Source organism: Chanos chanos, chromosome 9 (genome assembly GCF_902362185.1).
Source record: "Chanos chanos chromosome 9, fChaCha1.1, whole genome shotgun sequence".
NCBI lineage: Eukaryota > Metazoa > Chordata > Actinopteri > Gonorynchiformes > Chanidae > Chanos > Chanos chanos.
This window is the reverse complement of record NC_044503.1, coordinates 16,406,609-16,422,974: the sequence shown is the minus strand read 5'-3', so window position 1 is coordinate 16,422,974 and position 16,366 is coordinate 16,406,609. Positions and strand designations below refer to the sequence as shown.

General features: G+C 37.3%; 1 protein-coding gene across 1 annotated transcript; it reads right to left on the bottom strand.

Moving 5' to 3' along the window:
• Window positions 1-422: 422 nt before the first annotated feature.
• Window positions 423-15,667, bottom strand: LOC115821427 (L-rhamnose-binding lectin CSL2-like). The gene is made up of 9 exons (XM_030785255.1): window positions 15,655-15,667; window positions 13,936-13,980; window positions 13,066-13,195; window positions 12,453-12,562; window positions 11,750-11,794; window positions 10,726-10,861; window positions 9,458-9,555; window positions 661-796; window positions 423-534 (listed from the first exon to the last, which is right to left on the bottom strand). The coding sequence occupies exons 1-9, from the start codon at window positions 15,665-15,667 to the stop codon at window positions 423-425; spliced, it is 825 nt and encodes a 274-aa protein (XP_030641115.1).
• Between the last annotated feature and the right edge of the window lie 699 nt (window positions 15,668-16,366).

Here is a 16,366-nt window from a genome sequence, read left to right as displayed (position 1 = left end):
TTGATACAATTCCCTCCATCCAATAATGAGGATTTTCTGATTACAGAATTACAAAGGCAAATTACAGAAGCAAACTCAAGTTACATGTGCACAAAAAATTGAAAAAAATTGATGACTTGCTTTGAAAACATGACAAAAATGTGTACACATTAAGGGACTTTCAAATATAAACTTTAGAATTAGAAAGAGAGAGAAAAATAAGATGAAGAAGGAGAGAGTTAAGGGCAGAATTTGTATTTGAAATCTCTATTCAATAGGTCAGTGCCACACCTCACAGACTATGAAATTTCAGAAGGATTCATCAAATCAAAATATCAGAAAGAGGAAAATCAATAAAACATAAAGTAAATGATAAAAAGAAGAAAAAGAAAAACAAAATCAAATAGAAGAGAAAAAAAAAACGCTAAACTGTACTCACATATCTACAATTTCTTGCATGAATGGCTGATTATCAGGTACTTGGAGGTGCCGGGACATGGATCGGAAAAGACGGAGTTTGATGCATGCACCAAACATTTGTTCTTTCCATTACACCTTTAAAAGAGAAAAAGAAGTGGAACATAGTGGCACTCAGGAACAATATGGTCCATTATATAGTAAAATCTCTGATGATTAATAGGGATTTCAGCAGGCAAAGTATAAAGATGTGAGCTGGCTCACTGCTTAGCAACTACAGCGTAGGCGTTGCGATCAGAACAGTCAGTGTTGATGATTTGACCGTATTTATGTCCAGCAGCGCAGGTTGTCCTGTCTGAACGTCCATAAATCACATCGTAGATCTTAATCAGATTAGAACCTAGACAAGGATCACAGGTATTTGTTCAGTGCAGTTCCATGTTTGATTCTATGAGGCGGTTCATAAGCATTTTTTTTCCACAAAATAACTTCACTGAATAACTTCACACCATTTCAGACTGGATATGCACAGATTTATTTATTTGTTTGTTTATTTATTTGCTCGCATTTGCCTCATCTCAGATCATTGTTTGTCACACCCTGGTCCTCTCTTTCCCCCTCTAGTAGCTAATTTTGGTTAAGATCTGTTATTTCCTGGGTTCCTTGGTTTATCTTGTTAATTGAATCATTGGTTCCACCTGTTTTCAGTTAGTTCAGTCCTGTTCTGTTTGGTATAAATACTCCTGCTTTTCCCTTGTTTCTTTGTGTGGAATTGTCAATGCCTGAGTTGCCAGACTGGTCGGTCGGTCGGTCGGTCGGTCGGTCGGTCGGTCGGCCTGCCTGCCTGCCTGCCTGCCTGCCTGCCTGCCTGCCTGCCTGTCTGCCTGTCTGCCTGCCTGGAGACCTAAATCTGTGATCTGTAAGTTCCAAGAAATCTTTGTTCATGTTCCACTTAAATAAACTGAAAGTAACCTGCAAATGCATCCAGTCTCTCTAACCAGCTGTGACATTGCTTCGGATATCTATCTTGATGTCATGTCAAAATCATTGAATCATAATACATTTTTAGATCAAAAATTTAACTTTGACAACGAACTTTTGATCTCAGAGCCTCATAAGCTGACAAAGTACAAACGACGAATGACTTACCACAGCTCAGTTCTTTTTGTTTACCCTGACAGATCACACTGACCTCTAGTGGAAAGAGACAGAACAGCTTGAGTATCACAGTCACCAAACATGCAACACAAGCACAAGGAGGAAACAGAGTAGACAACTGCAGCCAGCAGCGCCAGACTTGTTTCTCAGATCTTTGTGAATACACTCATATTTTGCATGCATAAATAATCCTACAACATAAACAGATGTTTAGGAGATCTTGGGGGTATTCCAGAAAGTGAGTTGGCTAACTCAGAACAAGCAGTAAACCTCCCAATAGAAGAGCCCTATGGTTTCATTCTCTTAGCAAAACAAAGCCATAGGGCTCTTCTATTAGGAGGTTTACTGCTTGTTCTGAGTTAACAGTTTTCATTAAACTCACTTTCTGGAATACCCCCGTGGTTACCATGCCAGTGTTATGTGATTTCCTCAGATAACTGCTCCCAGAAGAAACCTGAAGATTCTCTCCACCCACAAACTCGCAACTGCACCTGATCTGCTTCTGATCTCGGGCACAAAAAGCAGCTCATTAATGGCTACATGTTCGGTTTCTGTTCTGCCTCTCTTGATTTGCATAAAAGTGACTGCAAAATAAATAAATGTCAAAATACATTCACCTTTATTCATGGCTTTTGCCTTGAGGCTAGGAATATGTTAGTAAGAATAGGCAATGGAATATTAAATAAGAAAACTTTGTGATCCTTTACAAGTACAGTCTGTTGTACTGTTCTTAGTGACGAGGTGGAAGATCATGTCTGAATCTAATCTGTAAGACTGTGCATCTAGCTACATAGCAACTGAGTCTGCACCGGATCCACCTGCGTCTCCTCAAAACCCGTTCCACATTGGCACTCTATGTAGCTGGAGTGAACAGGTTCCTATGCAGATTAAATTCATGCCAATTGTGAAACGAATGCACTGCACATGTCACATCAAATAAAGGAGGTGGCAGTTTATCAGGATAGACCTGACTCAGGGCATCTGAGAGAACATAAAAAATCTCAGGACTGACGTTTTATGGCAAAAATGTATCCAAATAGAAAAATTAGTGATTTCACCTGCAGACACAACTAGACACACAAGGTGCAGCATGGAGGAAGATGTGGAAATCTTCTTGGCTAGTAGCACTCCCTGGCTGGCTCATTTGAGAAATGTTATGTATCATAAGATTATGTAACTCAGACCAAAAGCATAAAAAGGTCTGTGAATAGTAGGCAATCAAATGTATGTGTTTCAACTCTATTGGAGTACTGAAGTACTTAGAAGTGGGATTTTGAGATGGTTCAACCATAAATTTAAGGATCAAGCCCTTTGTAAGAAATAATTTACAATGTTGGGTTCAAGAAGAGCCAGTTACAAATTGACAATAATCAGTCGCCCTGGGCAGGCTAAGGAGAGTGCCATAAAACTTTCCTCTAACTCAGAGACTAGGAATGCACAAACTATGTAGTAAAAACAAAGAGGTACTTTTTCTTAACCTTTTGTTTATAATGGACATCAAATCATCTAGGTAGCCAATATTTGCGTGTCATGTTAATCATTTTTCCTGTCCCTTTTGCAAAAACAGGAAGTATTAGATCCAGTGAACCACTTAGTTTCAAAGAAGTAGATTGTAAATACTGAGTTTAGGGTTGGTAAGACTGTTCGCTCTCTCTGTTTCTCTTTTTCATATCATAATTTTTCCCACAGATCAAATGTGTTGGATAATGGATGAGGTACTGAACTATTGCTCATGAAGGGAAGTAATTAACACAGACAGCAGAATGAGTTGACACCCCACACCAAAGACTGGACACAGCACTAAATTAAATTCAGTTTGAAGTCATGTAAAGAATTTTTTTAAATTGGTGATGACTTTGTAAAGATATCGTCTATCTTTACAGTGTTCTTCAGACAATGGCATTAGAGATGAGCTAGATATGTGAGTGTAACCCCTTTAAATAAATTTGAATTTTGAAATTCATTTCAAAGTGACTTGTGCCTTCTTATTAAGATGTTTCAGTGGTAAAGTAGAACCCTTATTTGAGACTGTGTACTGGGCTTCACCAGTTGTTGTGATGTTGTTATGATCATTATGTTTTAAATCGGGACCTGCATGTTGTGACATCCTAATTGCTGACCTTAGCAGTGAGCGATACTTGCTATTTAAAAGAAATAAAAGGAAATCTGAATTTTTTCCTTTTTTGTACGGCATTGTGATGCTTTTTTAATCAGGTAATTTCAATTGTTTCTGAGGAAAAAAACCTGGTTTCTAAGAAACAGTGCTGACAAAAGACTTAAATAGTATGGTATCTTGTGATTACCTGCAGATATCTGCAAACTGTAGACTGCCACCAGCACTGAAAGACAATGAGAAAGTCCCACTAAAAACATGTATAATTCAGGAAAGTGAAACCAGCAGGTTTATCTCTGAAAGGACATAAATATTGAACTTTGCTCAGCCTATTTGTCCAGTGCGAGCCATATGTATGTTACATATCAAATCTCATACCTTTCAAAAAAAAAAAAAAAAAAAAAAGATGTATTTAAAATTTTAAATTGTATTTAAAACTTTTTGATCAAATTGAGTGTATAAATATCAGTGCAGTGAGTATAGAATTATTGAATTACTAAATAGCATTAAAAACTGCAGTTAAGAATTGTGTATAAAAAACATTATTTAAAACTTTTGGCTACACAGTTACATTACAGATCCAAAGCAAAGACTTACAGGTAAAGTGGGTGAGTGTGAGGGACACCATTGTTCTGCTGAAGTTCTCAGTCAAAGTGATGAGGATGTTTATGATATTACCTTTTATAGGATTTAGAGACCAGGAAACAGGAAACACACACACACAGAGAGCGAGAGAGAGAGAGAGAGAGAGAGAGAGAGAATCAAAGATATAAAGAAAGTAAAGAAAAGAAATAGTCACGCACAAAAATATGAAAGCTTTGCCAGTTGTGAAATATCATGTTTCACAATATTCATAAGAAACTATAGATTATAAACAGAAAAAATTAAAGGGAAACGCAGTTTTAGATATTCACTCGTTACTTATTAAGCAGAAAGTTACTCAATGTCAGTGAAACAGACGGATGTCTGAAAGGAGAATGTATAAAGAAAAGTGAAGATATAAAAAAATAGTAAATACGTGGTGTGCAGATATGAAATCAATAATGGTGTAATATTCTATAACAGCTACAGCATCATTTACATTCAATTGCAGTAATGCTGATAACAGTGATGGTTTGTGTGTGTGTGCTATGGTAATTTGTTTTAGTGCTCTGAAGATGTCTTGCTCAAGTATTTCTTATTAATGCATCACTGATGTTATTTTATTACATCACTGTGACAATAATGGACTGTACCAGAACAGAACAGGTGTCTAAGAACTGTTGCTTCACCTAGGCATCGTTATTTCTAAACGTTCTCTTTGGGGTTATGTTAAATAACAGTGTATGCATATCAGAACTGTTGCCATGTCAGAAATACATACAAATGTTAATTAATATCACAGATACCACTTTGCCTGTAGTTGTTGCATAAGCGTTAGTAAATGACTACAGTCACTTTTAGGCAGTATTCTCTTTAGGTTTATGTTATTTATGTTAAACTAAACCAGATGGGTGTATCAACTGCTTTCTTAATTCATGTTTCATTTAGAGCTATGTTATACCTGTGAATAGTGAAGTTAATGCATTGACTTTGCTTCCATGCACACAGATAGTGCCAGACAGGCCACTAAAAAGTCAGGGATCTTTTGGAGATGTGACTCAGCTTCCACTGTTCACCTCAAAGGTCTGGTTCAAAGGAACAATTTGTTCATGAACATGTCAGCACATTGCCTTTGAGAAAGACCTCAGTGGGTGTATCTATGGGTCGGAAAACTGAGGGGTCGTGTGGACTAAGCGATACATTTACAGGCATCAAGAGGAGTTACTATTTGTGAGTGAAAACCTTGCTATTCAGCTGCTGAAATTCAGAAAAGGGTGTTTTCATAATAATGAATTTAAAAAGCTTGGTCCGTGAGTGTGTGTGTGTGTGTGTGTGTGTGTGTGTGTGTGTGTGTTTGTGTGTGTGTGTGTGTGTGTGAGTGTGTGTGTGTGTGTATTATTTGCAATTGCATGGACAGTTATCACCTGCAATGGGATGGTCCAGCATTTGAGCTGTGGGGTTTTGTGTTCTCTGTGACTATGCTCTGCTGTGTTACTAAACCTTCTGCCTCATCTTGAGGTACACATGGCTTTTAAGTAAGGCCATGGATGGTCTTTGCGTGTGTGTGTGTGGGTGTGTGTGTGAATATTCTGACTAATAAGCAAACTAAACTTGAAACATCTCATTTTCTTCATCATCTCAGAATAGCATGGCCATAATTAAAATAAATAGCTAACAGAAATTTTTCAAGTGTAGAGATAGATGTGCTATGTCTGTCAAAATGGAAACTAAAGTACAAATGAGGAATGGCACCATCTTGGTTTGTTTGGTTTTCACAGCCCACTTTGCTTTTTCATTTTCAAGTTCATCAACATGTAAATATATGTTAATTAGAAATGGGCGTGGCCCAAAGTATGGTCATTGTATGAGGAAAAAACTATGGCAAAATTTCTCATGAAGGTCACGTTACCCTGGGAGGCAGCAACATGATGGACAATTTGTCTGGGACGGAGCTAATTGTGCCGGCAAAGACGAAGACTTTGTTTTATTTTGAGTCAAAGTAGTTTTAGATGGGGGAGGGGGGGGTGGAAGCTTTTGCTTAAATGGAGGTGGCAAAATTCACTTGAAGTGGTGCAACAGCTAAGACAAAGATCAGACATCATGGCAAGCTGTACTGTGCCGGTTTGGCAGGGGTCTGACTGTGAATGTTGTCAAGTCCTGCCTTCTCCATGGCATAGCATCTTAAGAAATTAAGCAGTTCATCAACTTCCAATTTGTGGAATTAATTTTACTTTTGATATGGGGGGTCACCTTCCATAAACCCTCAACCAACAGATTAATCTCACTGACATCAAAAGAGTTATCCAGTGGTGTTTCACCCTGACTCATTTGCAGGAAATGCTTGCAAACCATATTTGTATAAACAGTTTTGCAACAGGAAACTTGTGTACAACCTACAGGTGTTTATCAGACAAAGTCCTCGGTACACTCTTCACGGCTGCAATTGTTATCCAGTAGGGCAATAATATTCTGTCTAAATGTTAACTTAAGGCTTGTTCAACATAGTATGGTACTTTGGCTAGCTATGCCTCATTAGAAATTCATTTGGAAATTTTCGATTTTGACATTATCAATCTCAGTGAAAGCTAAATGAATCCCAAACCTCTGATAGTAAATCAGGCGGAATGCCAACTAGATCAGGAGTTTCCTGTCTCTACAAAGAAATGGCTTCCTTTTTTTATCACCCAAGTCAAATCAGAGCATCCAACTCTTTTGGTCTTAGTTGTGGAGAGAGGGCAGATCAGGGGTATACAAAGTAGGATATAAAAAGACACTGATTTCTCCTAATTTGGCTGTGATGTCCGATATGCAAAGCTGTGGGTAATAATTCAGTAAGACTTTATCGATATCAGAAGGTTCTGTGAGTAACCAACAGCAGTGTATGACCGCATCTGTCAAAGCAAGCCGCTTAGAAAGCTTTAATTTGAAAGTCTACTGGATCTGTCTGGGTGATCATAAAATAGCTGACTTGTTCTAAGTCGTAAGAGTTCAGCCCATGATGTTGCCAGATGTTTAAACAAAGCAAAGCGAGAAGGGCATCACTGTTATCCAGAAAATTATACTTCTGCATGGTCTCCAAGGGACCATTCTGTTTCTCAAAGTCACAAATCTCATTGTTATGAATTTTGGATAGACTGGACATGAAAGCAATACATTTATCCTATATACAACATTTAGTTCTCTTGCATAAAATGTCTGGTGTTACAACAGAGAATTATTCATTTCAATAAAGGTTCTCAAATTTATCTTGATGGTTCCTGATTCTTTAAAATTCTTGATTTTAAAATAAAAGCACGTTGAAATGCCATCTGTTGGAATGAGCTATAGATGGAAAAAGAGTAAGAGTTCATTTTCCTCTTCCATCCCTCTTCCTGGAGAGTGATAAGATATAAGGGTTGGCAAATTGTGGCGGCCGATACACACTTATGGGCAGAATAAGAAATGAAAATGTCTTCCATTCTTGAGAAAGTGTTGCAGCGAGATGAGTAAAAGCTGTTGTCTTTAACAGTTGGATAATTAATGCATCAACAGCACTGACTTGAGGCAAAAAGCTTTTCAGTAACTTGAGCGAGTGCAAGGCTATTGTAACAATAAAGTACAAATTCTTTCCAAATTTACATGAATTACAGCATGGAAAATGTATTTGTATATCAGTGTGAGGTGGGATACTATACCAGAGCTGTGAGTGCAAATGGAGAATAAGACATGGCCTCCATTCTTAGCCACACTGGTCTAAAACTTTGGGTGTCTGCACAGAGTAAGTTCATATTTTTACTACTGGACTTGTATGGAAAATGGCTGCCCAACAATAAAACTTTAAAGGAAAAATGGATGTGAACGCTTGGTCTATCTTACATCATTCTGTGTGTGTGTGTGTGTGTGTGTGTGTGTGTGTGTGTGTGTGTGTGTGTGTGCGTGTGTGTGTGTGTGTGAGAGAGAAAAAAAAGAGACAGAGAGAGGGAGAGAATGTAAAAACAAGGGCTGGATCCAATAGATCCCAGGTTCCATAATAATTCTATCCCAAGAATTTGCAGCTCGCAGATGTTTATTGATGTATCTAGCAAAATGACATACACCAGTCAGCATAGTCATTCCCCGCAAAACACAGAGCATGACAAGTTTTAATATCTATCACAAACTAAATCTCCAGCCCAACAATTACTCTCTCTCATGTCACCCACTGACTGTTTACCCTGATTCAGCTACAGAAGATGGTTGCAAAACACAAGTGTGCAAATAGTGTTTTTGCAGAAGGAAAATCTTATACAGCGTACAGATGTTTATCAGACAAAGTCCTCAGTGCGCTCTTCACAGTGTAACCCAGCTCAGTTCACAGCCAAGTAGTGACCAAAAGATTAAAAAAAGATCAAATACAGAAAGGTTTATATTATTTTAGCTGGTTTTCACAGAGGAAAGAAAAAGCCCCACATGATATCACTTTTCACAACAATTCTCACAACACCACCAACACATACATATTCAAGCATAAAACTGAAGGTGAAAGGGTAAAACTAAATGTATATCATTTTCTAAAGACTAGTGGAAACAATAGGAATGGACATATAATGATTCATTGTTAGAATAGAAAAGCACAGTTACCAATCTACCACACCACAAAACTAAAGACTTATGGGAACAATGGGGATGGAGCTGATCTCTTCAGGTAGATGGTGCTCCCCATTTAATCTATGAAAGAAAACAGATAATAGTCTCAGTCAGACAGTCTGTGAATAAACAATGGGTTAAAGTCTGTTTATCTGTCTTAGAATCACCTGGGACAAGCTCACAATTGGCCAAGTGGAACAAAATGCTCTGACTTACTTGAGTAATACAATCATAAACCATGTCCAATCGGCAGTAACTGTTCTACACAAGAAATGATTTCAGGAGAAACAAGTTTGATGCCAATTAAATACCTGCATTTGTGTGAATTCTCCTGTCCTATCTATATACTAGAATATTACAAGTACACATCTCATACAATGTACAAGATTTGTTCCACATAAGGAATGATGTTCACAGAGACAACTTCTGAAACGAGTTATATAAAGTTCCCTATATGTAGAACCATGTTTGAAATCTCCTTGTGTTTGGTCCAGTGATGAGGCTGAAAAATGACTGAAAACTGAGTCCAAGTTGTTTCTCCCAAAAACATCAGCATGTGCAGCCTGAGAAAGGCAGACCGAGCATTACCGTTGAGCTAAAAACACGAGTAGGTGACATTCAGGTACTTGTAGGTTCCAGCGCAGGTATCAGAGAAGACACTGTTGGATGCACGCACAGAGCACTGACTCTTACCGTCACATCTGTGTACAGAAAGAAAACAAGACACAAAAGAGGGAGGACACATGGATTTGAGAGTGTTAACAGTGACAGACGTAGTCATCTGTAACACAGGTGTTTAAAAAAAGATGTACATGTTGTGCATTGTTGCATATGTGGGGCTAGAAGATAAACTTACTTTTCAGACACAATTCCAAATGACTTGGATGAGTGACAGTCCGTACGTTTGGGGACCCTGTAGGAGCAGGTTGTCAAATCTGTGCGCCCATAATTGGCAGAGTGGATCTTTATGCGACCATTCTCTGGATAAGAAAAGAACTCCAGTTATTGTCAGTAGCACTTCAACCGGCAAAGTGCATTAGACCTCAAGACTACTAAATAAATTTAAAAAACTAAGACTGATAAAACTGATCGGCATCAAAAGCTGGAAGTGGATTTTGTGTTAGACTCTTTTAGAGGAGTATACTCACCACAGGTTAGATCCATGGTATGGTGTTCACAGGTCACACTCGACACTACAGAGGGGACACAAAATAAGATTATATGTACATATGACAATGTGCAAGGTTTGCTGATTTGCCTTGAAAATATGAATAATGCATACATATCAGTCAACTCTCAAAGACTCAATCTAGAGAGTGACTGCATTTTCAAGGAGAGAGAAAGAAAAATAAAGAGAGAGAATTAGAGAGACACAATTTGGATTTGAAATCTCCATTCACTGGGTTGGTACCACATTCCGAACCAGTCAATTACGATTCAGATAGTTTCATCAAAATATTGAAAAGAAAAAAGTGAATATAACAAAGAATAGAAGAAGAAGAAGAAGATCAAAGACAGAAAGAATCAAAGTACTAAAAAGCACTCACTTGTTGAACGTGGAATGCAGAAATAAGAGATTTCCAGGTACTTGTAGGTCAGATAACATGGATCAGAAAAGACACTGTTTGATGCATACACATCGCAGCTACTCATTCCATTACACCTTTAAAAGAGAAGGGAAAAGGAAATTGGGCCAGTACGAACCATAAAGAAACATTATTCTCCACTATATAATAAAATCTGGGCAGGTATGTCTGCTTGTAAATCTCAGTGCTGCATATAATAATAAAGAGTCTTAAGTTTAGCTGGTCATCTTAATGAGTAGTTCTAAACTGATGATTTCCTCTGTGTAAACTTGTAAGGTAGCTCACTGCTCAGCAACTTTAGCCACGGTGTTTTGAGCGAAGCAGTTGCTTTTGGTGACTTGATACTTCGGCCGTCCGGTTGAACAGATTGTGGTGTTTGTGCGTCCATAATTTGCGCTGATAATCTCAATCACATCAGAACCTAGATGGGGATTACATGTTGTTGTTGATTTCTAATTTTTTGTTTTCATTTTTCAAAACTGGCCACACTACAAGAACAAAATCTTTCTTTTTTTGTAGTTCATAAAACCTGTCATATACATTAACATAGAGGTAAAGTTCTCTGTCGTGAACATGGCAGAATATGAATTATAGGAAGACCACAGGTTTTAATCCCGGTGATCAACACAGTAAAACATGGACCATGGCTATGGTTGGTTTGTGATGCCTTTGCCACTGGAAGATGAATATGTCAGTTCCTTGTCCTTGTCACTATAAGCATTACTTCTGCTGGAAATATATGTTCATCTCATCTGAGTGCATTATATGACATAGATGTATTTCAAAATCATTTGGCTGTACTGTATTTGTAAATTTTGAGATCATATCATGATCTGATTTTATATAAGACAAAAACAAAACCACAAAGAATAATCAACAGAACCCTGACAACACACCAAGATGAACAATGTTTCAAATATGAAAACATAATGATCACTCAACGAAAACCAGCATAGAACATAGACAGTAAAGTTGACTAATTATATTGGTCCATTCAGTCCTCAGAAACTACCATACTTAAGTAACAGATACTGCTTAAGAAGCATGAATCTCAGAGATAATTTGCTTGTACTGAATGTAAATGCCATGGAATGCGTAGACACCAAGAGATGTTCACTGGAGACAAGTCAGTAACAGTAAATCGCTATTGGTGTATATAAGGTAAATATGAAGATATAATTTCAGTTATGTTTGAATTGTATGTTTGATTTGAATTAGTAAATTTTCAGACCAACATTTCACTTTGAGATTGAACATGTGAACTCAAGACCTGTTAGAGTGGGCAAAGAACAAAAGAAAAATAACTTACCGCAGTCCAGTGTGCTATATCCACCCTCACATGTCACAGAGGTCTCTAGAGGAAAAAAACAGTACTGTTATCATAGACAGTTATTCAAAATGAGCAGGAAGCAAGATGTGAAAGATCAAGGAAGAGGCAGAGAGGAGAAACTAATAACTGTACAACCTGGCCAAAAAAAGTTGAATGAACTTATGTCTATGAAAGCACTTTTTTTTATTGCAGCTATAATCATGAAACAATGTACTACTGAGCTATTTGATTTTATGTTTATAAAGGACAGAGTACAAGTTCACTTTAATCAACAAAATTAGATTCCCAAAAAACAGTTCATCACATCTGCCACAACATGAAATTTAACACAAAAAATCACATCTGTGACAACAGGAGAGTTAATACAAATGATCACGTCTGTGACATCAGGGGTGTTAACACATATGGTCACATCTGTGATGACAGGAGGGTTAGCTGGGCAGGTATGTCTGCTTGTAAATCTCGGTGCTGCATATAATCATAAATATTCTTAAGTTTAGCTGGTCATCTTAATAAGTAGTTCGAAATGACTTTGTGTTAGCCCTGTTTCATTTTCTCAATCATTCAAAATGCTGTGGTATCATATAACCTTCGGTACAAGAGAGACTTGCTCTCCTTCATTTAAGCTTTTTTTAAAGCAAGTAAGAATGGACGGACATAAAAATAATTAAACTTCACTCACGAGTTGGAACGCATGTGTAGATTGTGGTGAAATACTTGTAGGTTCCAAAACAAGGGTCAGGAAGAGAGAATGTGTGAGGATTGATCTCACACACTTTCTTCCCATTACATCTGTGAGAAATGCAAGAACACCATTTCTTTCATAGACTTTTATCAGTGTGCAGTTTGCAAAACATAATGTACACTTTCTTTATACCTGCAAAATCAAAATCCAAAATGTAGAATTTGCAGAGATTTCAACAAATATTTCAGCATTGCACAAAGTCTGACTAAAACTTTGCACTGAAACCAAACCATGGCCCAAAAACCAAGGCACAAATGGAACCATGAAAAGAGTGACCAGTTATACCTCTAATATATGCAGTGCCTGAATTTAATATAAAATTTGAACTACCATTGGTGGACAATAAATAGGCAAAAACAATGATTTACTATAACCGTGTAACATGTCACCATGTACAACTATTGTTCCCCAAACCACTATGATTTTCCAAAGGTGTCCCTAAAATGTAATACTTTGAATATCAGTCATTTAATCTCTTCTGTCCTTCTCACATATCTGCCTTAGATCTTGAGTGATGTAAAGATTCAAAGAGTCAAAAGAAAGTACTTACATATCTGAGATGCGCGGAACCGTACGGGAACAGTCTGTGTTGGCCAGCTCCTGTTGCCGTCGGTTGCTACTGCAGATTTCTGCATCTGTCCGTCCATATGTAGCTGACTGCACAATGATCACTCCATCCTCTGGAGACATATGGGTTGGAGAGATTGGAGATATTTTACAAATTAAAGCTTAATGATGTTTAATATTAACAACAATAATATTATTACTTGAAATGATCATTTAAACAAGAATGCAATACTCTAATGTATAAATAACCTCAGTATTAAACTCAGAAAGTTGTTTTTGGCTGGGTTGTTTTACAGTGGACCCTTTTGTGTCATGCGTTTTGTTTGGATGTTGAAGTGTTCATAATGTGTTCATTGTCTTAGTTTTAGGGTTCACAGGTGCTATCTCTCTGTAACTAGGAGCTAACATCCACTGCCGTAATAAGTTTTTATATATCTGTATATCTTTAATATGCAGCATTGTATAATAAAGGAAGAGGATTTGACTGGAAATATTGGACTCTTCACAAAGAAACACGTTTATTATTACGTTTTTTCCAGTTGTTCTTTGTTTTAACCTATCTGCGTGTGGGTTAATAAAACACATAGAATCAAAATTCATCAAGTTTTAAACCTTTTTAACCTCTTATAACACGATGGGCAGCCCCAAACTCAGTCACAATTATAAGGGCTCAGCCTCAGTCTTGTGACAGTAAAAGCTCAGTTGATTGGCTTTCAGAAAACAGTCAGTAGAGTACCACACTTGCAAGGCCTGTTTGTCAAATCTAATGTAATAGAGCAAATAGTAGTGTAAAATGTTTGTTCCGTGGCAGAAGGTTTAGTAACACAGCAGAGCATAATCACAGAAAACTCACCACAGCTCAAACGCTGGACCAACCCATAGCAGGTGATGACTGTCTCTGGCGAATAATACACACACACACACACACACACACACACACACACACACACACACAGAAGGGTTTGAGCGCCAAAACTTTGATTGCCAATCATAGTGATAAAGACCATCCTTAGCCTTACTTAAAAGACAAGTGTACCTCTGTTGCTATACTAAACAGCCGACACAAGATGAGGTGCATTCTCTTCACTGGGGCGGGGGGGGGGGGGGGGGGGGGGGGGGTAAATGCCCTTAAGAATGCACCAGGTCTGTGGCAGCACATCGAGATAAATGAACTTTATTGCTTCGGTTTGTTCACTAGCCAATGTAGCCAATGTTAGCTTCATTTCCTTTTAAATAAAAGTCCTTCAGGACATTAACAGTTTGAGTGGGGTTTGGTTTGGTTTGGTTTGGTTTGGTTTGGTTTGGTTTGGTTTGGTTTGGTTTTGTTTTGTTTTGTTTTGTTTTGTTTTGTTTTGTTCTGGTTTGGTTTCTTTCGAAGGTTTGCTGGATATTTGAATATTTGTATTGCCTCCAGCTACCCGTGAATGTGGCAAAAATCCAAGTAAGATTTCCTTGCCAAGAGGAAAATGTACAATCATTTCTCATTACTGACAGGAGCTAATTTTACACCCTGCATGGAAGAGAAAAGCAGATCAAGCTCTCAGCAAGGAAGAAACAGCTCAACAGGCGGGCCAAGCTACTTCAACACATTTTGAGTAATTACTAAACACATTCTTCATAATTACTATCTCAATTATCTGTATGCTATATTAGCCTTTTGGGATGTATGAGATTACATATTTAGGATATACATGTACTGCATGCATTATTGTAAGTCCCTCATTTAGAATTTCTCATCTTCATCTTTTTTAATTGTTCATTTTTTGTGTATACAGGAACTTTCACAGAATCCAACTGTATTTACTGTTCAGAAAATGATGCTTTGGTTAAAAAGACTAGGCTTTAAAGAAGTTTCCAAGCTGGCACACTTGACCTGGGCCAACTCCATCCAGACTGCATATAACAACGTTACCTGGGATAGAAACTGAGATAGTTCACTTTCAAGAGAACAAAGTAACAAGGAAGAAAGATGCAGCCAGCTCACTAGACATGAGCCAGCTCCAAGTGAGTGTTTGCACTGTTAACCGTATGCATTTCTGAAGTTCTTCACTTTGAACCTTTAATCTACATCTTTTTTTAATTGTCCATGCACTGTAATTGGGGAAGCAATGTTTGCTCTGCTGTGAAGTTTATCATACAGTGCCTGATAAATCTTAGATGTAACAGAATGCTTTCATTACATGTTACATTACTTTACATGTAATCGGGATTACATAATCACATTACAAAAAATGAGTAAATAAATAATAAATTTTCTAATGTGCCCAAAATACATTTGAAAAAAGGTGCAGTCAGACTATAGTTACATTGTCAAGAAGTACTTGTTTACATTTTAGACTACATCTTTAAAATATGGTAATTTTAAAATTATGAAACTTATTTCATGATAACCAATGCTATTAACTCATGAAAAGTGCGTCTGACATACAGTATGACCAGCTGTAAATGCCTCAGGATGAGGATCTCACACCCCTTGACTTGCGCATGTGTTAGACTCTTTAGTCCGTGTTTCAAGACGGGTCGGGTGGCGATGCAAAGTTGCTGCTGACCCTGAGTGCCCAATTATATGGACCAGTCCCCGCCATGGTGGCGCAGTGCGGTAAATGCTGAATATGCAAAATGCATTTTATTTGCATTGAAAATGTTTTGAGATGTTTATAGAGAAAAAACAATATTTGTGGAATTAAAATTTTTGTGGCTGCCTCCGTTTTTTCAGTATGAGGTGCAATATTTTCAGTGTATGATTTTGAAGTAATCCAAAAGCATTCAGATTAGATTATTTTTTTTGTAATCCAATGGATTACTTTACTAATTACAAAAATTGACATGTAATTTGTTCTCAGTAACTGACTTCATTTCAAAGTAATCTGACCCAAACCTTGGTAACAGCTTTGCACAAATGTACAGACCACCAGATGGAAAGAGAACAATTTACCTGGGATTAAGATCAGGAGAAAAAAAATACTTAAATGTAAATTTAAATGTAAAGTTTAACTTGTTAAATGTTTGAATACTATATTGTTTCCAACATGTTGAAATTTAGGAATGTAACATATTCTAACATACTAGCAGTGTTTAAAAAACAAAAGTAAGAAAAAAATCTATTTTTTTCCTGCATTTAACCAATACTGTGCACTTTCAGAAATATGTGGTTTAAATATGTGAGCTTTCAAAAACTACTCAGCTTTCTTTTGAAGAGAGAATGATGATAATTAGCTAATGATTTGGAACTGAAAATTTGTAAGACTTCAGATGCTGAATTAGGGTGTTGCACCAAATTTTTA

What these genes read in the sequence shown, in the direction of transcription:
- LOC115821427 (XM_030785255.1), bottom strand. An exon ending in GGTCCAGCGTTTGAGCTGTG is followed by an intron (nt 13,196 to 13,935) that starts GTGAGTTTTCTG and finishes ATATGTCTCCAG; the next exon opens with AGGATGGAGTGATCATTGTG. An exon ending in TACGCTGTAGTTGCTAAGCA is followed by an intron (nt 535 to 660) that starts GTGAGCCAGCTC and finishes TCTCTTTTAAAG; the next exon opens with GTGTAATGGAAAGAACAAAT.